The sequence below is a fragment of the Carassius auratus genome, chromosome 50 (assembly GCF_003368295.1).
Source record: "Carassius auratus strain Wakin chromosome 50, ASM336829v1, whole genome shotgun sequence".
Lineage (NCBI taxonomy): Eukaryota > Metazoa > Chordata > Actinopteri > Cypriniformes > Cyprinidae > Carassius > Carassius auratus.
This window is the reverse complement of record NC_039292.1, coordinates 286,271-310,859: the sequence shown is the minus strand read 5'-3', so window position 1 is coordinate 310,859 and position 24,589 is coordinate 286,271. Positions and strand designations below refer to the sequence as shown.

Genomic DNA, 24,589 nt, shown 5'->3' with positions numbered 1-24,589 from the left:
TACAAACACACATATTTTATTAAGTGCCAACATTGATTCAATATATTAGAAAACCAACACGTGGAGAAAGATAAGCTGATATCAAGTAACAGTTTATAGCGTGATGAGTTCAGATGCATGATATTTGTACATTTACAGAATAAACAGAAGCCGTGGGCCTCGCCTGAGAAGACGCACAAACCACACAAGTAGACGTTTCCTCGTGGATCGCTGGAAGTGTGGCTTTAATAAAAAGACGTGACTGTGAAACGACAGCCTGGCGTGTTTAAAACCAATCGATGTCAACCAATGATTGTGACGCTGGATTCTGGAGTCGATGGATTCGAGAGACATATTCAGACCACCAGCCTCTCAATCATGTGTGTGTGTGTGTGTGTGTGCAAAGATGCAAAAATACTGCAGACTTCAGCTGCCTGAGACTCGTGGAATGTGTGGAGTGTGTGTGCGCTCACGCTTATGGGAATGTGCATGGAGCATGCGTGCGTCCCTGTACGAGTGCCAGTGTGTGTGTGTGTGTGTGTGTGTGTGTGTGTGTGTGTGAGAGAGAGAGAGAGAGAGAGAGAGCTGAACTACGTCGTATCCTCCCTGAGAACACAGATGAAGTTCAAACACGGCACACACACACACACACACACACACACACACTGGAAGATAAAAGATCTTGGCTAACTTAGAGTCATCATAACACAGTGACATTGCTCCTCTCCTCCTCTTTTCCCTCCTTTGGCTCTCGGGAAGGAAGGATGCTACGGATTCTCTCTCTCTCTCTCTCTCTCTCTCTCTCTCTGTCTGTCGTCTGCTCCTCCTCTCGCTCTATTTGGAGAGTTTGCTGATGACTCTGATGAGCGCGCCGTTCTCGTCCTTCAGCCTCTGGTTGTCGGCTCTCAGATCTCCTAAAACCTGCACAACAGACACACCTGAGCTCTCTAAAGCTGAACTGTGAATACTGGCATCATTGACTCACCTCATATTATTACAAACCCATATGACACAAAAGGAGATGTTTTGAATAATGTTCAGGCTGCTGGTTTACAAATAATGTGAGAATAAAGAGAACACCTAAAAGGCAGTCATTACAGTTTTTAACCATATTATATTATATTATAATGTTATTTTTGTTTTACATTTTAGTTTGATTATTAATTGTAATAAATCAATTTATAAAATCAATATTATTAATAACAATGATTTGATTATAATGAACTATTATTATAAATAATGATGTATTATTACTTAAAACGTATTAATAATAATAATGATTAATATTATATTAATAAAAAACAATTAGCTTATATACATTCATTTTAGTTTTTTTGTTTAAATTATTATTATTATTTTACATTTTAGTTTGACCAGGGACTGTCATTTATGTTGATTACATATTAATTTATAAATGAATATTATAGAATTATATTAAGGATAATATATATAAATTACATTAAAATCATATTTTAGTTTATTTTGTCATTTTCATGTTTTCAAACAAATTTTTAAATTGTGATATTTTTATAGTACATTATATAAATTTTTGTTGTATATTATTTGTATTTTTGTTTTACATTTTTTAATGGCTACTGCCCATGTACTGTCATTTATGTCAAGCGTATATCATTAATTATTAATAAAAAAATGTTTATTAATATTAATACAATTAATATTAATGTGTTAGTTTTTCTTTACGTTTTATTTCATTTTGGTCACTTGATCAGCTTGTAATCAATCTGTGTGTAAAGCAAATGCCTTGTTAAACTGGTTTTATTCATCTCAAGGAATAAAGTATTAATATTTACATTCACAACATTTCAGTCGCCTCTCAGCCAATCAGCATTCAGAACCGAGTGAAAGAGCCAATCGGAACAAGCCTTCCATGATCACATGCTCTCACCTTCAACTCCTCTTCTAACTCAGAGGCACGCCTCTCCAACATCTTTTTCTCCTGAGACGAGAGAAAACAAGCATGTGGAATGACAGAAGAATCAAAACATCTACAGAGGGGAAACATGCACATACTGTTCATTACTTCAGCGTTACTTCTGTTCTATAAACTCACCTTCTTTTCCATTTCCAGTAGAGCCGTGCAGTCCGTGAATCTCTCCTGCCTCTGTGACAAACACAAACACGGACAGGAGTCAATTACACTGTATACAAAGTAAAAATGCACAAAGTTTCCTGTGAGGGTTAGGTGTAGGGCCATAGAATATACAGTTTGTACAGTATAAAAACCATTACGCCTATTGGGATGAACACACTTTACACAAAAACAAACGTGTGTGTGTGTGTGTGTGTGTACCTGTGTGGCCTTTTCCAGATCCGCCCGGGTCAGGGAAATGGTTCTCTGTGTGTCTGATAACTGTGACTGCAGATGGCGGTTCTCTCTGGACATCTCCTCAAACATCTGAAACACACACACACACACACAGATATGAGACACACACAAACCTCCTGCTGACACACGCGGGCGAGCCACACACCCCTGCTGACCTTCTTAAAGTCCCTGGACTCTGATCCTCTCGTGAGAATACAATCATTCAAGACCGAATCAGACCTGAGAGGAAGCAAAGACACGGACTGAATGAGACGGACACGGACGCTCAGATCACCAAACAACGTGAAAGGTCAAAGGTCAGACTCGTACCTGCTGCTCGTGTGTCTGTCTGTCTGCATGAAGAAAACAAAACATTTTACATGTCAGCCAGAAACCATAAAACACATACAAAAGCTTAACAAATGACACTAATCAGACTAAACTTATATGCAAATATTTAAATACATGACTTAATATTCATTTAAACCTCTTTAAAATAAATTGTATAATAACATTAAATATTTTAAATATGATAATATATGTTGATACATAAGGGACACTAGTGTAAATTAAACATAATTATTACATACATATATAAAATTATATATCATATATTTTTACAAAATTGAATTATTTAATTTATAATTGCATTAAATAATATTAAAATTAATACTAAAATAAATATTTTAAATGTATATGCATATATAAAATTATATATAAAAAATTATAATTGCATTAAATAATATTTAAATTAATATTAAAATATTTAAAATGTAGTAATATTATATGAATTAAATACATTTCTTTATATGTTCCCTCATAAAGTCATATCACTGTCAATCAATTGAAAAGTGCATGCTGATTGGTCAGACCTGTGGGTCCCGCCCACTGCTACTCTCCTCTCCACTGGGGTCATTGTCATCGCTCTGAAAACAGAGTAAATGTTTAAATCCAGGCAGTATTTCTGAGCTCCTGCTTCAATCACGTGTGCTGGTCTTCCTCACCTCTCCGGTTTTCCCTCTCCTCCTCGCTCTGGCTCTCCTGCGCTCCATCGCTCGCTCCTCACTGTCTGCATCTGACACACCACACAGAAACAGTGTTACGGACAATCACATGACTAAACCAATCAGTGTAGTATTATGAAATCCAGTGATAAGGGTCGAAGGTGAAAGGTCACCCTGTCTGTCGGGACGTGGAGCACCAGGAGGAAGTGTGAGTCCCAGCAAATCTGACTTCTGCAGGTTAGCAATACGAGACCGCCAGCTCACCTCCTGCACAAAAATAAATAAATCTATTTTAAATATATTATTTACTTTATATACGTAAATAATAACTTTTAATAATAATAATAAATAAATAAATAAATAAATAAATATAGTTATATTTCTGGCATGTATAAATGTTGATATAAATATATAATATTATAAATATATATTAATTATTTTGAATACAAGTAAACATTATATTAACAGTAATAACAGTGATTATTAATATATATATATATATATATATATATATATATATATATATATATATATATATATATATATATATATATATATATATATATATATACACACACACACACACACACACACACACACACACACATTTACACACATGTAAATATACATATTTATAATTTTTATTATATTCTTTTATTGTGCAGAAGTAAACATTAATTAATAAATTTCACACACACACACACACATATATGTACACACATTGTAGCATCGTTTGATTAAAATACTGATTATTGACTTCACAAACACTGCTAGTCATTGTTTCCAAACAGGTTTCTCAAACATTTTCTTCCTCTGCTATTTTTCAGGCATCATTTCAGCTCTTGAGCAGTTTGATAAAGTACAAAAAAAAAAACTTTAATATTTCTGACTGGTGCAGAACAAATGCAGATATTTGGATTAAACTCAAGCTTTCTCACCCCTTCCTCTCCCTTCTTTTGCTTCCCTTCTTTCTCCTCCTCTTCTTTCTTCTCCCTCTCCTTGTTTTCCGTCTTCATCGTCTTCTCTGCTTCCTGCAGGTCTGTGAGAGTAACTCCCTGAAGAGCAAACACAGCGGTCACACTCCAGCTGAACACAAACACAACACTGCGCTACACACACACGCTTGTGTCCAGTTAAAGTCAGAGTTCAGGGTTAAAGGTCATACAGCCTTGCTCTTCCTAGCACCAATAGCTGTGATATTATTGTGATATTATTGTGATATCACTGATTTCAGATCGACACGAGTTGAAATCAGTGACTGATTTACTTCAAACAGATCAATCCTGCTCAATTTTACAATCAAAATGTGTTTCAATGTGTCATTTCATTATTTATATACTATTAGATCTTTTTTTTTTAAACATTTAGAATAATAAATCATATAAAATACAACAAAAATGTGTTTTCATAATTATATGTTTTTTTTTCTATTTCAGTAAATTGCCAAACCAATATTTTTAATTTAAAATAGTTTTCATTTTAACTCTTTCCCCGCCAGCATTTTTTTAAAAAGTTGATGATTTTCACAAAAATTTGATGGCCTCCAGTGTATTTTACATTATTAATATTTAAATATGCAATACACCAAAATAAAGATCAAAGCCTATACTTATAAATCAGTTTTATTTTAGCTTAAAGCATTCTTTTTTTTAATTAAAACTTGAATATAGGTATGATTCATAAAAATGTATAAGGTGAGAATCATATTTTTATCAAAAACTACATCTGGATAATATTCAGTAGCATTATCAAAGCATAAATCCAGTAAATCGCATGCATATCACTTCCTGAATCAACATTTTGCTCAGTAACATTATGCACTTTTCATTTATATGCTGTCTGTTACTGATAATCAAATTATTTATCATACCCATCTGTTTAGATAAGAGATCACTAGTTTTTCCCTCCTGTTCACGTGTGTGTTTTTTGTTTAGGAGGTTTTGTACTCGTTCAGAAGACGTGTAACAGCGCCCCCAAGTGTATAACAGTGAAAACACAAAAAGCCGTTGAAGTGTTGTCTTCTAAATGATGAGCTAACTCCTCAATTGCAGGGAAAGAGTTATATGTAGTTAACAATAACAACACTGGACTGAGGTCATGAGGCCAGACGGACCTGCGTGGAGCGTCTGGACTGACGCGCATGTCTGGATCGGGCCTTTCTCTGAGCTTCTGCTTCTTCATCACGCACTGGAGTCAGATAGGACCTACACACACACACACACAAAGCAAGGAAAACACTGCTATAACTAGCTTGCAGCTGGATCAGACTGGTCTCGATGGTTGATCACTTAGACAACAGCTGCTGGACTTTGGTCATGTTAGAAAGAGCTGGTAGAACAGATCTTGGTTTATTAGCACTCTGTCGCATGGAAGTCATCACACACTCACTTGCGTCTCTGTTTGGTCTCTGGCTCGCCTGACGTGCTCGTGGTTACAGAATTCGGGACAGGCTCCTTCTTTTCAGCCTCCTCTTGAGCCAGTCTGTGAGAGAGACACCAGATTGTACGAATGCAAAAAAGATGCGGTCAATTCACGCGATCGGAGACACACGCACCTCTGAGCGATCAGGTTATTGAGGCGACTCAGTCCAGAGGTCGCCGTGGTTACAGAGGTCACCGAAGGGTCGTCAAGTTTCCTTCCATAAGATGAGCTGCGAGGTAACGAGGGGTTTGGAGCCGACACTTCACCGCTGGACTGGCTGTTCAATCGGCGCGTGTATGAAGAGCTCCGGCTCAGCAAGCTACACACACACACACAGGAGAAGGATGAGCGTGGAGAACACTCGGAACAGGAAATAGTCTCTGTGTTTCCTGTGTCTCTCACCTGCTGGAGAGTTCAGGGTTAGTGCTGGTGTCAGAGATGCTGAAGAGGCGTCTGGACGGAGTGGGCTGGACACGGGCCAACCTGGGCTCCTGAACACAAATTACATCATTCTGAGACAACACAACACAAACATAATAAAACACAACAACACAAAACATTACACAATGCATAACATATAACATATAACACCACAACATCATAACATAACAACATAAGACATAATGAATCCCACTCCCCCGAACAGATCATACAGTATCTGTGTCTGTCACCTTATTGTCAGATTCAGAGCTCAGTCTGGGACTGGATGCAGAGCGTGACATTCCCAGTTTCGTCTCGGGGTCCTTGAGGGCCTCGCTGGCTGGGTCAGAGGTCACGGCAGAGCCCAGGGTCACAGAACTGCCTGCTTTACGCAAAGACGTTCTCCAGGAACCAGGAGCCTCAGTCACCGGGGTCCGGACAGGTTCAGCCTACAAGCAGACCACACACTGTTATATTATATTATATAGTTACAAATACATTCAAATATTTTAGATATTACATATTTACACATTAGTTTGTATAAGGACTAGGTGGTTATGATGATTCAGTTTTTTAGCAATATACGTTTTATTGTATTTTATTATTATATTTATCTAAAAGTAAAAACAAAGACCATTTTCATTATTTGAAATAAAATGTAATATAAAGTAAAAAAAAGCTAGTTGCCAAAACAACATTTATTATTTTCATTTTATTTAACTTGATGCTCTAAAACAACTAAAGTTAAAAAGGAAATAAACATTAATAAAAACTTCATTGATTAATTACTAAATTAAAAAAAACTTAAATATTTCTATATAATAAGAAAAATTTTAATTTAATTTTAAAAACAATAATATTAAAATAAATACTAATTCAAAATATTAACCAACAAGTATAATAATATCTCAAGAATACTAAAATAAGAATTTCACAATATATTTCTTTCACTCCAAAATTAAAAAAATCATTACAATTTTCTAATTTATATACAGTAATGATTGGGTTTTATCACTGACAATTTCTCAATTTTGGGCAGCTGAATTGGCTGCAATTGATTTGTGACTATTATAAATATATATTAGCACTAATATTTTAAAATGTGTCTGGATTCAGAAAATCATTTTCAATAATACCCATATTGGAAAGACATAAATTTGTCAGATTGTTTTGGACACTAAACCTCTTTGAGAAAATGCAATGCTTTGAGGAAGTTGAATGCATTAGCAGTCACCTGTTTAACCTGGTTAAGGGCAGTGCTGCTCACAGAACTCACGGAGGACGCTGCATTGCGTTTGTTGTTCAAGTTGTTGATCATTTCTCGAGTTTTTGCTTTTTCTGAAAAAAAAAAAAAAAATAGACTAAAATCATTAGCTAATGTGATTTTTGAGTTCCAGAATAAAAATGGGCGGGGTTTCGGGTCACCTGACTCGGCGTCACTCTCTGATTCGCTGTCTTCCTCTGAACTGGAGCTGCTGGAGGGTTTTGATTGGCCGGCTGTGCGCGCCGACTCCTCTTCATCTTCTTCTGTGGGCGGAGTCTGGAGTGTGGGCGGAGCAAGTTTCTCTCGCTCGTGAAGGGTGATCTTCTCTCTGCTGCTCATACGAGAGATGGACGTCCTGCAGGTGACATGAAAACCAGCCAATCAGTGAGAGCTGAACGTGATGCACACTAAGCCAAGATTCAATAATGAATCAGTATTTGATTCAACACTCGGAGTCAAAAATAACTGATTCATTCTGGGTTTTTGTCACACAGGAAGTGATGTGTTTGGATGCAGACACGTGATTGGATGTTACCTGCGAGGGCGGGATAGTGCCGTGGAAACAGGTGGGCTGGTCTCAATGACAGGCGTCTGGATCTTCTGTTTCTCTAAACGCATCTTTAGGAGAAACAAACATCAACATCCGCTCATCATCATTTCAATCTTAATGTTCTGTCATGGTGTGCCTGATCACCGTACAACACATAAACGCTGCTGTTTTTTGGACATTCATGTGGTGAAGATTTCTGCTTATTTTCTTGGAGTGGACGCGTTCTTTGAACATAATCCCAAGACGTGATAAGATAGCGGACATATAAACACATGCAAAACTTACAGCGTTCTGCTTCTTCTGCAGTTCTTCCAAGTTATCAACAATGTTTTCATCGGCTACGTCGAGTGGAGTCTGGCCCTATGGTACACAAATACACAATCAACACTTGATTCTGATGCATTATACTTATTCCCATTTATTAACTTTTTTTGTAAAGAGATAGTTCACTAAAAAATTTAAATTACCTTATGATTTACTCACCCTCAAGCCATCCTGGGTGTATATGACTTTCTTCTTTCAGACGAATACAATTGGAGTCATATTTAAAAATGTCCTGGCTCTTCCGAGCTTTATAATGGCAGTGAATGGGTGTTGAGATTTAGAAGCCCAAAAAAGTGCATTCATGCATCATAAAAAGTGCTCCACACTGATCTTAGGGGTTAATGCATGTCTTCTCAAACCAAGTGATGCATTTGTGTAAAAATATACATATTTAAAACCTCGTGAAAACTAAGTTTTGTTTACAGAAAAGGAAAACCAGTCTCCTATTGGCTTCTATCAAAATCCTCTGACATTTTTCTTTACAGATCGTTGTTTATTTACTTCTAATTTGTGACCGGTTGCTTCCGCATTCGTCATTTTTTTTTTACTGGAGCTTATGCAACACCAACGTCACCCGCAGAAAACGCCACTCTCTCATATATACGCATTCGACAGTTAGCAGAAGCTAGAGATTATGGTTTATACAATTTTAAATATGGATATTTTTCCCACACAAACACATTGATTCGCTTCAGAAGGCCTTTATTAACCACCTCGAGCACTTTTCATGATGGATGGATGCACTTTTATGGGCTTCAAAATCTCAACACCCATTCACTGCCATTATAAAGCTTGGAAGAGCCAGGACATTTTTAAATATAACTCCGATTGTATTCGTCTGAAAGAAGCAAGTCATATACTCCCAAGATGGCTTGAGGGAGAGTAAATCATGATCACAGTAGCCCATGTACCACGTTATTGACGGCATTCATGTCACACATGTGTTCAGCCAGCAGAACGCAGGCCTCTTCCTGTCCCCAGTGAGCCGCCGCGTGAAAAGCCGTCCATCCATCACTGTCTCGACTGTCCACATCTATCCCACACTTCAACAGCACCCTGATGAACACAGAAACACAAAGATCTGAATGCACTGAAAGGAGAGCTAGGAAAAGACAGATGCATGGTGATCCAGAATCACTGAACAAAAAAAAAGTCTGATTTCAGACGTTTCATAACTTCGACAACAAACACAAACAAAGTCTTTCTGATTGGCTTGTTGCATGACTGACCAAAACAAATCCCTAGGGCCATATCATGTTATATCAAAATATGCATTAATTAATCATCGTTTTGAGTCATTTAGTGTTTAGTATGAAGTGTCTCGCACTCACTTTAACACCTCGATGTATCCTTTAGCAGCAGCGACGTGCAGCGCTGTGGCCTGAGTGTTCGGATGAGGAACCAGAGAGCCACTTCCTGCCAACACGGCCATCGCATCCTGCAGCATCACTCGCTCTTCCTCTCTCCTGGCCTGATCCACATCAATACCTGACAATTCATTACAAAAAAATGCAAATATAATGCTTTCTCAGGCAGCACAGGCCATTGTTTATAGATTTAATATACAACATATTAATATATTAAAAGTAATTTGAGGAACCGTGTGTTTTCGTTGGTTCCAAATCAGTTTGTTCTTAAGGACTTACAGTTATAGTTCACCCGGAAATGAAAATTACTCACCCGTCCATGATACAGATCCATTTGCTCACCATTGCAGTGAATGGGTGCCGTCAGAATGAGAGTCCAAACAGCTGATAAAATTCATGCAGCTTTTCACATCTCAAGATGTTCACTGATGGACCGGACTCGTGTGGATTACTGTGATGTTTTTATCAGCTGTTTGGACGCTCATTCTGACGGCACCCATTCACATCCATTGGTGAGCAAGTGACACAATGATACATTTCTCCAAATCTGATGGAGAAACAAACTCACCTATATCTTGGATGGCCAGCAGATGAGTACATTTTCAATAAATGTTCACTTTCATGTGGACACGAAAAAGAGACACACTCACATTTCACAAAACCGATCACTGTTAACGAGCTGCAGGAGGAAGTTTATAAAATCCTTGCGCAGCTCCAGTGTTTTTAATGACGTTTCTGATGTGGGAAATTCACATGCTGTTCCTATTAAAACCAAACATCCCATAAACACACACACACACACACACACACCTACAACGAGCTTCTGTGAGCGTTTGTGCGTCGACTAAGGTTTTAATGGGACACGATCAGACAGATGGTGTGTTTAAGACAGATAATCTCGCAAGGAAATGTCAAATTTTTCCTTTCGATTTGTGATATTGAACTAAGAAATTATATTTAGCAAAAAAAAAAGGGTCAATTTGAAGCACTTTTTTGTTTTTTGATCAGAAAATGATTTCACTATAAACACAATTATACAGTCAGTAAAGTAAAGCATGAATGATTGACAGGTGAGCAGGCGGTCCTTTACTGTTGTTGTGTCTGATGCACCAGGATAAATACATTTTTACACAGAAAATGCGATGTGATCACATGTATCTGTAAGCAGCTTCAAGCACAAAACATTCTGGAAAGATATAGGCTAATATTTAGCACTGATCATTCATGCAAACCAGTGTTTTATAGTAATGTATTAAAGTATTTATTAATATTTAGAATTTATTTTAATATTTACATTTTGTTATGTGCTTATGTTTTTTTTTATACATTATATATTATTTCTTTATATTTATTATACAAATCTTGGCAAATAACTGAAATATGATCAATTAGAATTTCTAAAGTGGGAAAAAAATTTTTTTTCATTTTAGAAATTCAAATGTAACATATTTCAGTTATTTGCCAAGGTATCTTTTTTTTTTTTTTGGTTTAAGTTTTTCGTCTAATATTTATTTTGTATTTTATTTTATCTTTTTAATAGTTTTAGATTTAGTTAACAATGCCAACCCGGCTCTGATATCCCAGTCTTTCTACAAACTCAAACTCCTTCTTTCGCTCTGTTTTTCTAGGGTTCGAATCTCTCACCCTGTTTTTTGATCTCTGCTTTCAGCAGCCTCCCCATGGCGTCCTCTGTGGCCACGTCCAGAGGAAGTTCTCCCTCGCTGTTCACCGCTCCTACATGAGCGCCGTGTTCAATCAAGTACCTGCAATGGGCGGAGGAACAAAAATAAAAAATGACATTGATGCAACGGTAAATCAGCTGAAACAGTTACAACTCAACCACTCACTTAAAGTTGATTCCAATTGTATTAGACACAAAACAATGCATTTTAATTCGATTTAGCTCATTTTATCAACACCCTAAAAACAACTCTGAATTCAGAGTACAAGGCATCTCAGAAGGCAGCATCATGTCATCTAGGTAGACAGCTCACTAGATGGTGAAATGCATTACTGACTTAGCGATCTGGATGAATCCGCAGGAGGCGGCGGCGTGCAGAGGTCTCCAGCCTTCATTGTCTCCTCTGTTCACATCACTGCCGCTCTCCACCAGAAACTGAACCATTTCTGCATTTTCATCAATACAGGCCTGACGAGAGAACCAGAGCATGCGTTTAATCAACATAAACATGCAGAAAACCAAAGAACAGCTCTTTAATATAGTCATGACAACTGCTGAGTAGTTATTAAAGTTTGACGCTGAGTTAAAAATGTTCAAGAAAATGTTATGGCAAATAATCAATATGATACAAATGTGAGTTGTTCAAAATATCTTATTTTAGTTTATTTTAGGTTGAAGTACTAACACATAAATATATACATCATTTAACTAATTTACTAATTAATTACTAAAACTTTAAAATTAAAATTAAAACAAAATATTAAAATAAAAAAAATGTAATATAAACAAAAATTATAACCGTATATGAATTATATTAAAACAACAGTGGCTCGGACACACTATTCAGAAACATAATGTGTAAGACATTATAAAATTGTTATAAAAGTAACAACAACAATATTTAATGCTAATATTGGCTAATACTGATATTTTCACTAATATATGTTGTGCATTCCAGTTGCATTTTATTATCATTGAGATACTTTTATAGTTTTTAATCATATTTTTAATTCTTCTTGTTTTTATCATTTTTATTTGTATAAAGTTTTAATTCGATTTTGCCACTTTGAGTTTTTTGAGGTTTTAAATAATTATTAGTTTAGTTTTAGTTTTTAATTTTAGGACTTCAAATTTAACCCTTCATTTATTTGCCAAGGTATAATTTTGACTATGAGAAATGTTTTTTGGCAAGTAGCTAAAATAACATAAGTGTAAGATTTAATGTTATTTGATTTCAGTTATCGTTATTTTAAGTAACACATTTTTTATATATATAGTTTTAGTTTTTGTTAACTCTAAAAACCTCGTTACATAGGTCAAATAATTGATAATCAAGTTTGTACATGTATTTTTCAAAAATAAGACACTTCCCATAACCTTTGACCTTAGATTACACATAATATGCAAATTAATGAACATAACATGATGCATCGTAGCTGAGCACTCGGTGTGAATAACTATCGACAATCTTAAAAGACATTTACAACACTGTTATGTTGCATTATGGGAAATCTGTTTTAATGTCCATACAGTTTCAGTCAGACACAGCTGACATCGAAGTGTTTATATGATGATGCATTACTGTACATATACTGTACATGTGCAGGCTGTAATAAAGCAGCATTAATACCTCAACTACATTTTTAACAGTAGCTCATGTTTTCAAAATACTGTAGCTTTTCCAATAACAAAGTACTGCTGTTAATTATTTTCAATCTTTAATGTTACATATGATGTTGATTTGTCTGTACTTAGAGAGTCCAAATTTTTTTATTGATAATTGCAACCCAATTATCACAAATCTACTGCTAATTCTAAATTTACTTACATAAAGTTTAATAAAATAAATGAAGTTGTTTAGATCATTGCATTTAGTGCCAGATTTTCTGTTGAAGTTTGATGCATTCAACCTGACAAAAAATAAATAAATTATGTATTTATGTATAAATGCGGTTCTTTTGGGGGGAAAACAACAGTATCAAGGTTTCCCGAAAAATATTAAGCAGCAATTTACAATATTTTCAACTTTGATATTAGTATGAAATGTTTTGTGAGCAGCAAAACTGGAGTAACGATGCTGAAAATTCAGTTTTGCACCACAGGAAATACATTTCATTTTTAAATTCATTCAAATAAAAACAAAAAAAAGTTATTTTAAATGGTAACTCATTTAGTTCAAATAAATGCAGGCTTAGTGAGCAGAAGAGACTTAATTCAAAAACGGATTATAAAGTTACTGCCAACAATTGTCCTTCAACCCTGAAGCTATTTAAAAGACCCCCATTTAATTGTATTTTTATTTATATAGCTGTCATATTTCATATTTATGATATCTATGTAACTAAAACACTGTTTGTTAGCATGCTGTAGAGCAGCTTGTACATTGTTTATCTACTTTAAATCGAGGAGCTTGTCAAACATCTGAATGAGAGTGTGTGTGTGTGTGTGTGTGTGTGTGTGTGCGAGTCAGAGAGCGACTGCCCTTTGCCTATGACAACAGCCGCTTGTACTGCATTAAGAATGTTTTCCATGCACTCACTGGAGAACGACAGAGAGCAAAAGCCTTTGGTTGGAAGGCATGGAAAACTTAGAACATTGACTATGTTTAATTCCTGTTACTAAGCAACAACAGAACAACAGAACCAAGATCAGGATGAGTAAAGCGACAAAGTATCATCACACATGAAACGATTATTAATATAAAAGACATACTAAAAATATGAATATGAATGTAGTTAGCTAAAACTAAATCCATTTTCATTATTTAAAATAAATGTTAACTGTGATGCAATAAAATATTTGTAAAAACTTAACTACGTTTTTGTATCGTTTAGTTTACACTGATGTACTAAAATTGCTATAAATAAAAGTTATTTAGGCATATAAAAATGGCATATAAAAATGTATATGAAATGGAAAATATAATTATAAAAACTGATTCAAAATATTAAGAAAACCTATCATAGTCTCACGATAATGATATTATAATATTATATATATATATGGGATGTAACGATTCACAACTCACAATTTTATTCGATTCACGATTCATTTTGATTAAAAAAATGAGATTTAAGACAAAATATAAATAAAATGTTACCGCTGTAAACGAAGCCCTTATGAACACCGCAGCAGGTGGAGCTTAAAGCGTTTCCTTGGTTACCGCTGTAAACTAAGCACATATGGACGCTGCAGCAGGTGGAGCTTAAAGCGTTTCCTTGGTTACCGCTGTAAACGAAGCCCTTATGAACACCGCAGCAGGTGGAGCTTAAAGCGTTTCCAGGGTTACCGCTGTAAACTAAGCACATATGGACGCTGCAGCAGGTGGAGCTTAAAGCGTTTCCTTGGTTACCACTGTAAACTAAGCACATATGGACGCTGCAGCAGGTGGAGCTTAAAGCGTTTCCAGGGTTACCGCTGTAAAGGAAGCACTTATGGACACCACAGCAGGTGGAGCTTAAAGCATTTCCTTGGTTACTGCTGTAAACAAAGCCCTTATGAACACCGCAGCAGGTGGAGCTTAAAGCGTTTCCAGGGTTACCGCTGTAAAGGAAGCACTTATGGACACCACAGCAGGTGGAGCTTAAAGCGTTTCCTTGGTTACTGCTGTAAACAAAGCCCTTATGAACACCGCAGCAGGTGGAGCTTAAAGCGTTTCCAGGGTTACCGCTGTAAACTAAGCACATATGGACGCTGCAGCAGGTGGAGCTTAAAGCGTTTCCTTGGTTACCACTGTAAACTAAGCACATATGGACGCTGCAGCAGGTGGAGCTTAAAGCGTTTCCAGGGTTACCGCTGTAAAGGAAGCACTTATGAACGCCGCAGTAGGTGGAGCTTAAAGCATTTCCTTGGTTACTGCTGTAAACAAAGCCCTTATGAACACCGCAGCAGGTGGAGCTTAAAGCGTTTCCAGGGTTACCGCTGTAAAGGAAGCACTTATGGACACCACAGCAGGTGGAGCTTAAAGCGTTTCCTTGGTTACCGCTGTAAACGAAGCCTTTACGAACGTTGCAGCAGTTGGAGCTTAAAGCGTTTCCAGGGTTACCACTGTAAACAAAGCCCTTATGGATGCCGCAGCAGGTGGAGCTTAAATCATTTCCAGGGTTACCGCTGTAAACAAAGCAGCGATGAACCTATGAATCTTAATATGCATTATACAGAGGCTTTTCTAAAAACTCTCAGACATACATTCAAATAAACTCATACCATAGACGGAGCATGTGTAAGGCTGGCCAAGGGGACAAAAAAAATGCCATTTAATTGGACAAAAATGCTCCTGCACAAACAAATATAATCTATTACGTCTGTTGCTAACAAAGTGAATATGAATAGACAGTGTCGATTGCGGGATTAAATTAAGATCTGCTCATGTTGCACCATATTTCATTTTAGGCGTTTTTACAGTGTTGCGCATTTTAACCAATCACACACAATTCTGTTGAGCTTAGGAATGCAATGGCCAATCAGAAGCCTTCAGATGAGTCATCACTGAAACTCATAAGTTCTGTTGAGCGCTTGCGCGTTCGCTGACTGAATTCGAGACTCTTGCGAATTCCCTCATCATAAACAACAAAGCGCAGATGTATGTAGAAAGTCAGAGATTAATTTCATAGTGTATACAGCTTTGGTGATTATAAAGATAGTTTTTATATATATATATACATAGTGCTTAAACTCGCGATGAATCAATGTTAGTGTTAGTGATATTTTTAGTATTTTAATGTTCTACTGATATTTGACTATATTTAATTTAATTTGACTATATCCATCACCTAAATTTAAAGGAATAGTGGACGATTACAGGATAAATTTAACCCTTTATTGTATTTTATTTTTGAACATGAGCCAGGACAAACAGTGTCCAGACATTCCAAAATTCATTACATTTAATATTTATTAATATAATAATTCAATATGCTATGAAGTGTATAGTATATATTATATGTTTTCATTAAACAAAGCACAAACTGGCACAAAAAAAACTACTTTCCATAAATTACAAATTTTGCTAAAATTAATAATTTGCATTGCTGAAATAGATGCACAATATAAAAGCCAAGGACTGACTTGAGCTGTGTTTCTTCTGAGGAAGCTTTAACAGAAGATCAGCTCACAATCCTCCATCTGTGTACTGAACGCTGTTTACTTTAGGACCATTAGAAAGTAAACCATCGCTGGAACTCTATCTGAGATGGAGGAGAGTGACGTGTGTGTGTGTGTGTGTGAGGCCAAAACAGGGTGATAGGATGTGACACTGATTCTGTCCAGAGCCAGACACACACACACACACACACACACACACACACACATAACAGCAGGCAGTGTGTTCCCAGGCTATTCAGTCAGAGTAACAGCGGGAGTAATAAAGAAACTGTGGTTTCAATTTATTTTATGCTCTCATAAAATTTTGCATATCCATCTCACGTCAACACAAACTGACAGAACGCTGACAGAAACACACTCAGAATGCCACAAGTGTATGTCTGTAAACTCTGCATCTAAAAATCTAGAACCTATACCTTTCAATATCTCTTCTAGTTGAAGTAATAAAACCTATTACTAATACTGTTACTAATTAATATACAAATTTTAAAATTAAATATGGACAACTCATTGTTAAAATAATTGTAATTCATTTCCACAGTTTTAATAAATTAAATATTAGATTAAATTCAGTACAATGCAGACTATAATGATGTATGACTACTTAATTACATACATGCACTGTGGAAATAAAATGACTGTCATAAAAATAATGCAAAACATATATTATTTAACGTGTGTGTGTGTGTGTGTATTTATTTAATTAATTAAAATATTTGATTATTTCTTTCTATTTTGGGGTGATATATATGAAACCTTGTTTCTGCCACAGGATAAATTAATTAATTAAATTAAAAAGGCAACTGCAAACTTTATATCTCACAATTTGGACCTTTTTTTTCCCCAACTCACAATTCTGATAAAGTCAGAATTTTAATACTTTTTTTTCTCCTGTGGCGGAAACAGGCTTCCATAGAAAGACGACTTGTTCCTGCTTCTGCACTAGATAGAGAATGCATTCAAACACAGGTGACTGCATGCATTTAGAAGAGCTCACGTGAGACTCAAAGCTGCTGTTCCACAGAACTTCCCAAAGACATCAAATCTGAGCTTCCTCAACGCATTGATGACATCAGCAGAGCAGCAGCCAATAGCTGCTCTCGCCACATGACCACCGGCCTGAATCAAAGAAGCATGCACTTCATATTATTTCAAGGCTAGAGTGGATTTGAGCAAAACCTTCTGCAGTTTTGTCAGTGGCTCTCTTCAACAGAAGCTTGTTATAATAGATTCAAGACAGACATAACCTCAAACATACGATCACTTTTCAACTAAAAACAGGCTTTTTACTCATTTAAAGCTCTAGATCAGGATTAGCTGGTTTCTGATGAAAAACAAGAGGCTAAGACAACAAGAGCTGAAAATATACAACTATTCCAGTCCAGAACCAACTGGCCTTAGCGCAAAACAACACTGCTAACACTAAACATATCCTGGAAATACACTTTCTGATATTATAATAGTACATTAATAGTACATGCCACTTTGGGCATTCAGACCCAAAAAACAGCCAATGCATTTCTACAGTTTGCGAGTCAAGGTTTTAAAGTTACTTTAATAAGTCTGTTATGATGAATTAGTATAACCCAACAATACTTTTTAGGATGTTTTATACATTGTATCTGGATTAATAATGCTCATTTTTATTAGGATCACAACTACATTAAGAATTATACAAAAAGAGGCTTGAATACACCTTTTGTAAATAGTGAATTTGAGTGAATTTTTATTTTTGTTAGTTTTTTTGTGTAAAAAAGATCAGAATTCGAGATATAAATACTAACTTTTTTTCACAATTCTGACATTTTTCTTAGAATTCAATTTTTTTTGTTTTCACCAAAGAATTTAAATGAAAATAATAATAATAATTAATTAATTAATTGTTAATGGTGAATTTTTCATCTCACAATTTTAACTTTTCTTCTCAGAATTGTGAGAAGACGGGGAAAAAAAAGAGTATTTGAAGAAAAAAAAACTTTTTCCATTTAATTTACAAAAATATTTACATATACATATTTTTTTCTCTTTAAAAAAGCACCACTTTTGTTTCAAAAATTAATATTAAAATATTAAAATAATATTAAAATTTGAAAAAAGGTCCTCCACCAAATGTGACAACAAAACAGAAAGGACCCCTTTAGACCCCAATCAAGTTTACATTTGTAATAATATCACATATTATAACTTCTTTATGAAAATCCATATTTTGTTTGGGTCTGAGTATTATTTGACTCATATATGTTTAAAACAAGATTAATTAAATTGTGTACACACGCCTATGTATTTTAGTATTTGACTACTTTTTCACTTCATGCTTACATTATTGATTATTTAAACGTCATATTTTTTGCGTTGTATTTGTTTTTCAAAAATGAAACACGAACACCGAAACAGATTTTGGCAGACACGCTATTTTTATCATCTCAGACATCCTGAGAACGGCGCCCAGAAAAGTTAGTGAACTTTCGCAAAAGTTTCCAAACCGAGTCAAACTTCGGTGTGAACAATCAGACGTGCTCCGGTTACCTGATGCAGCGCCGTTAGACCGTCGATATTGGCGTGGTTGATATCCGCTCCCTGTCTCAGGAGCTCCGCGACCTCCTCCCGGTCTCCGGCGGAGCAGGCGGCCATGAACACCGCTCCCTGGGCGAAGCGCACTCTGGCCCGTCGGTTCCCAGGAGCGGGGCCCTGGCTCCTCGCCTCCGCTCCGGTCCGCTCGGTCTCCGAGCTCCGCCACCGCTGCAGCTGATCCTGACGCCGCTGCTTCGCCGCTTCGGACCGGGAACGGTCAGTGCCCGCCATCTTCCTCCCTCGGTCTCTCCAGGGAAGTTTCAGTTCATCAGACAAGTGATGTCCGATTCACGTATTTTGAACCGACTCTTTTAAACAATTCACTCGGACTGATTCCTGAGGAGTCGCTGAGGAGGTTCACAAAACATAAACAGACTTCTCTATATTATCTATTTTTTTCTGTTGTTGTGTTTTCCGCACCAACCCCCCCCCCCCCCCCCCGCCCCAGTTCAAACCAGCATTACTACAATAAATCCCGATGCACTAGAGATTTAAATAATCGTGTTGATGACGTAATTAGGCTACAAGTAAGTAAAAGTGAATCGTTTTAAAATAACATCAATAAAAATAATACACTTGTTAAAAAAAAAAACAAATATTTAACAAACAAAACAAAATAAACAAAATATGTAAACAAATGCATGCCATAACCGTGATGTGATACTTAATTACTGGAATATTTATTGTAAAATTTCAGGGGTACATATTAGCATATTAGGTAAAAGAGCTCCAGAAAGATAAAAATTTTTGGGAATATCTGCATTACATGTAAATAAGAAATAACGTGCATTTAAAAGACAGAAGCCTTCCAAGGACATAGTAATACACTGAGCGATAATTCAAATACAAAATGAGTTTTGTTCATCAGTAGTAAATGCAGTTTTGAAATATTGAGTAGGCCTACACACTTAAAACTGAAATGATTTTTGTAAATCCAGTTAATTATTTTTGGAAACTGATTACGTAATCCAGCTTTGGTAATCAACGATTTTACAACAACAACAACAACAATATATGGCAATAATAGCGCAACTGGAGAACTGGAGTTTTCACTTAAATGAATCGATTCACTAAAAGGAATCATACCGGAGAGAGATGAGGAGCGGCGCAACAGGAGAAACGAATCGCGCACTCTGCCGGCCGCGGAAGGAAGAACAGCTGAGGGGCGGAGTCGGGCGCAACCCCATCAGCCAATAGAAACGCAGGGTCGTGATGACGAAATAGGTCCGACACACTTTAATTTGTCTGTCTGTCGGAGGTGTAGCGTAATGAATAGCGGATCGTTTCCTATAAAAACAGCAACAGCGCTTTAAAAGTCAGGAGATGTTTGCAAAGCTTCCCCAGACACTAACAGTTTGGATCAGCAATGGAAAATATAAGACTTAAAAAAATAAAGGCCAAAAAAGGAGGAGCAAAGGAGAACATTTTAAGCTTCAATAATACCTAGCATGTAAAAAAAAACTTTATAACACAGTTATTCTGTGCTGCTGACATACTGAAAATAAATAAATAACGAATTATTTTAAGAGAATACATATTTAATAAACCATAAATAGGCTACAGTTGAAACGTCTAAAACTTTATTAGGTCTGTTAAAGATTTAAATTAGAATAGTGTAACTGAGCAGATTAGGTGTATTTTACAGTCTGACTCACACTAAAGGACAAATCCCAGATTTTGAAGCATTTAGAGTAGATTACCGGATTAGTTTAGCCCAGCACTAACCTTAATCTGTGTCTGGCAACCATTCCATACAAGGAAAAAAACAAAAAAACAAGGAGGTGCATTTACAGTACCAGTAAAAAAAGTATCAAGAATTAGGTTTTACACATAAAAACATGACAGTGCAAGTACAGTACGGCAGCAGCATGATGTTGCATTGCCAGAGCATATGGTCTCATGGTTTGCTTTGAATCAGTCTACATGCACAAACCCTCAGAAACCGCCACAATCCGGATCACTTTACTGTTTCAGGTTCAAAACTCTTCTGAGGTGCCTTCAAAACATAATGAACCAGAACACATCCAAGAGACACATTCTGAGAGACATTCAGTTCCTTTCTGGTCCGTCTTAAAGTACCCTTCCTGCTTTAATACAGATTAAGCTCAGATATTTTTGTCCCGTTCTTCAGTAAATATAGTAACACACTTACAATGGTAGTCAAGTCAAGTCAAGTCACCTTTATTTATATAGCGCTTTAAACAAAATAAATTGCGTCAAAGTAACTGAACAACATTCATTAGGAAAACAGTGTGTCAATAATGTAAAATGATAGTTAAAGGCAGTTCATCATTGAATTGAGTTATGTCATCTCTGTTCAGTTAAATAGTGTCTGTGCATTTATTTGCAATCAAGTCAATGATATCGCTGTAGATGAAGTGACCCCAACTAAGCAAGCCAGAGGCGACAGCGGCAAGGAACTGAAACTCCATCGGTGACAGAATGGAGAAAAAAACCTTGGGAGAAACCAGGCTCAGTTGGGGTTCAGTTCTCCTCTGACCAGACGAAACCAGTAGTTCAGTTCCAGGCTGCAGCAAAGTCAGATTGTGCAGAAGAATCATCTGATTCCTGTGGTCTTGTCCTGGTGCTCCTCTGAGACAAGGTCTTTACAGGGGATCTGTATCTGGGCTCTAGTTGTCCTGGTCTCCGCTGTCTTTCAGGGATGTAGAGGTCCAGGTGGTGATCCACCATCTGGTCTGGATACGTACTGGATCCGGGTGACTGCAGTGACCCTCTGATCTGGATACAGACTGGATCTGGTTGCTACGGTGACCTCAGAACAAGAGAGAAACAGACTAATATTAGCATAGATGCCATTCTTCTAATGATGTAGCAAGGGTGTTATGGGAAGTGTTCCCGTTTCCAGTTTACCTATTTAATGCAGCCTAAAAATCCTTTAACGGATTTGTATATTAGAAGCATATTAGTGTATGTGTAAGCCAGGTTAAAGAGATGGGTCTTTAATCTAGATTTAAACTGCAAGAGTGTGTCTGCCCCCCGAACAATGTTAGGAAGGTTATTCCAAATAGGAAAAGGATCTGCCGCCCGCAGTTGATTTTGATATTCTAGGTATTATCAAATTGCCTGAGTTTTGAGAACGTAGCAGACGTAGAGGAGTATAATGTAAAAGGAGCTCATTCAAATACTGAGGTGCTAAACCATTCAGGATAATAAAATATTACTCCAGTAAAAGTAAAAGTACTCCTTTTTCAATTTTACTCAAGTGAAAGTACAAAAGTACTAAATTTTTTATGTACTTAAGTAAAAAAGTACTTAAAGATAGATGTTTGCAATTTTATATAGGCTAATTTAATTTTATATTAGCACTTTTTTTTATAATCCTACTGCTCAAAATACCTGGGATTTTTTCCAAAATAACCACTATATGGAGTGAAGATATATTTTTGTTGTTGATATGGACTACGTTGATATGGACTACGCCACCTACATATAGGTGGTTGAATAAAAATATTTGGACATTATTTATAAAAATTACCTCAAGTTAGCACCAGCAAGCTTGTTAGCTAGACAGTTAGCATCAGCTAACAATATTTACTTATTTTCAGTGCGGTTATGAATAACGTCCTTAATAACAATGGATGAAAAAGTTAGAGCTTTACTGATGATTAAGTCTAGAGTGTGTCCACCTTTGTGTGTGGGTCCATGTACATGCTGAATCGACAGGTAAAAAAAGCCTCAAGTCCAAATATTCATTTAACACCAATTAATCGTTTGACAAACTTGCTTCGATGTCCAGATCTGAATTAAAAAAAATCTCAAACACGCTCCGATATCCCGATCTGAATCAACCGAGTCGCGAACAGTCTCCGAAGTCCCGATCTGAATCAACCGAGTCGCGAACAGGCTCCGAAGTGCCGACCTGAATCAACCGAGTCGCGAACAGGCTCCGAAGTCCCGATCTGAATCAACCGAGTCGCGAACAGGCTCCGAAGTGCCGACCTGAATCAACCGAGTCGCGAACAGGCTCCGAAGTGCCGATCTGAATCAACCGAGTCGCGAACAGGCTCCGAAGTCCCGATCTGAATCAACCGAGTCGCGAACAGGCTCCGAAGTGCCGATCTGAATCAACCGAGTCGCGAACAGGCTCCGAAGTGCCGATCTGAATCAACCGAGTCGCGAACAGGCTCCGAAGTCCCGATCTGAATCAACCGAGTCGCGAACAGGCTCCGAAGTCCCGATCTGAATCAATGGAGTCGCGAACAGGCTCCGAAGTGCCGATCTGAATCAACCGAGCCGCGAACAGGCTCCGAAGTGCCGATCTGAATCAACCGAGTCGCGAACAGGCTCCGAAGTGCCGATCTGAATCAGCGGAGTCGCGAACAGGCTCCGAAGTGCCGATCTGAATCAACCGAGCCGCGAACAGGCTCCGAAGTGCCGATCTGAATCAACCGAGTCGCGAACAGGCTCCGAAGTGCCGATCTGAATCAGCGGAGTCGCGAACAGGCTCCGAATTGCCGATCTGAAAACTTCGACCAAAGAATGTAAGAAATAACTCCATTTCCAAACTGTTAATATTACGGTTGCGGGGAATTTGGACAAACATAAGTTATTTTATTTAATCTGTGTTAGTCTAAGGTTATTTTATTTTATTTTCTAACCTAATACACGGAGACGCTGATAGATGTGTCTGCTTTGCACTGGAGCATTTCAGTGGGCTTAAATAGTTCTCTCTTTACAGCGGATTTAGTTCCCAAACAACTGACAATTTTGACCTAAATATGATTTTCAGTTACAATAATTAATCCTAAATTTCGACATTAATAACTTACTTTTAGCAACATCAGACGCACGCACGCTCACAAGATCTGCCTGTTCTTACTTCTGGAGACTCGCACTAAACGGTTCATTTGAATCAGTGAGTGGTCGACTCCAGAACAGCTGCAATCGGATCATTCTAATTCGTAAACGAATCGTTTGGTGCGATTCGCGATCTGAGTAAAGTTTATTTTGAAAAGACTCAGTTCATTCATGATGAATCAGACACCGCTTCTGCGTGTCGGAGCACGTGATATATTATAGGGAGTAACGATATGTTTTATGAAATGTAGTGAAGTTAAAAGTACGATCTTATGCTTTGGAATGTAGTGAAGTAAAAGTAAAAGTTACTCAAAATAAAACTACTCCAATAAAGTTCAGATACTTGAAAAATGTACTTAAGTACAGTAACGAAGTAAAGCTACTCCGTTACTGTCCACCACTGTTTATAAGTAATAAGCAATATTTTAAAATCTGTACGATGTTTGATAGGGAGCCAGTGCAGCGTTGACAGGACTGGGCTAATATGGTCATACTTCCTGGTTCTAGTAAGAACTCTTGCTGCTGCATTTTGGACTAGCTGTAGTTTGTTTACTAAGCGTGCAGAACAACCACCCAATAAAGCATTACAATAATCTAATTGATTTATCCCACGAGGAATAAGAAATCAGTGATCGGGCATTTGCTCTAAAGACCAATGAAAGGGATGTATGATCTAGCTGGCATAAAGCAAATTTGTAAAACTTTAGTAATTCATATTATACCTCACCTTTCACTTATTTTTCACCATGTCTTTTTAATAC

The 24,589-nt window shown here is 36.9% G+C and overlaps 1 protein-coding gene across 1 annotated transcript; it reads right to left on the bottom strand.

Moving 5' to 3' along the window:
• On the bottom strand, nucleotides 1–19,241 carry LOC113066529 (protein phosphatase 1 regulatory subunit 12A-like). The gene is made up of 24 exons (XM_026238409.1): nucleotides 18,966–19,241; nucleotides 11,674–11,804; nucleotides 11,300–11,418; nucleotides 9,620–9,776; nucleotides 9,200–9,344; nucleotides 8,250–8,324; nucleotides 7,950–8,032; nucleotides 7,576–7,769; nucleotides 7,385–7,488; nucleotides 6,402–6,599; nucleotides 6,133–6,221; nucleotides 5,864–6,049; nucleotides 5,698–5,790; nucleotides 5,423–5,513; nucleotides 4,248–4,364; nucleotides 3,483–3,576; nucleotides 3,310–3,380; nucleotides 3,178–3,231; nucleotides 2,636–2,658; nucleotides 2,482–2,545; nucleotides 2,291–2,395; nucleotides 2,051–2,101; nucleotides 1,886–1,936; nucleotides 1–900 (listed from the first exon to the last, which is right to left on the bottom strand). The coding sequence occupies exons 1-24, from the start codon at nucleotides 19,239–19,241 to the stop codon at nucleotides 814–816; spliced, it is 2,658 nt and encodes an 885-aa protein (XP_026094194.1). The 3' UTR covers nucleotides 1–813.
• Nucleotides 19,242–24,589: the final 5,348 nt, after the last annotated feature.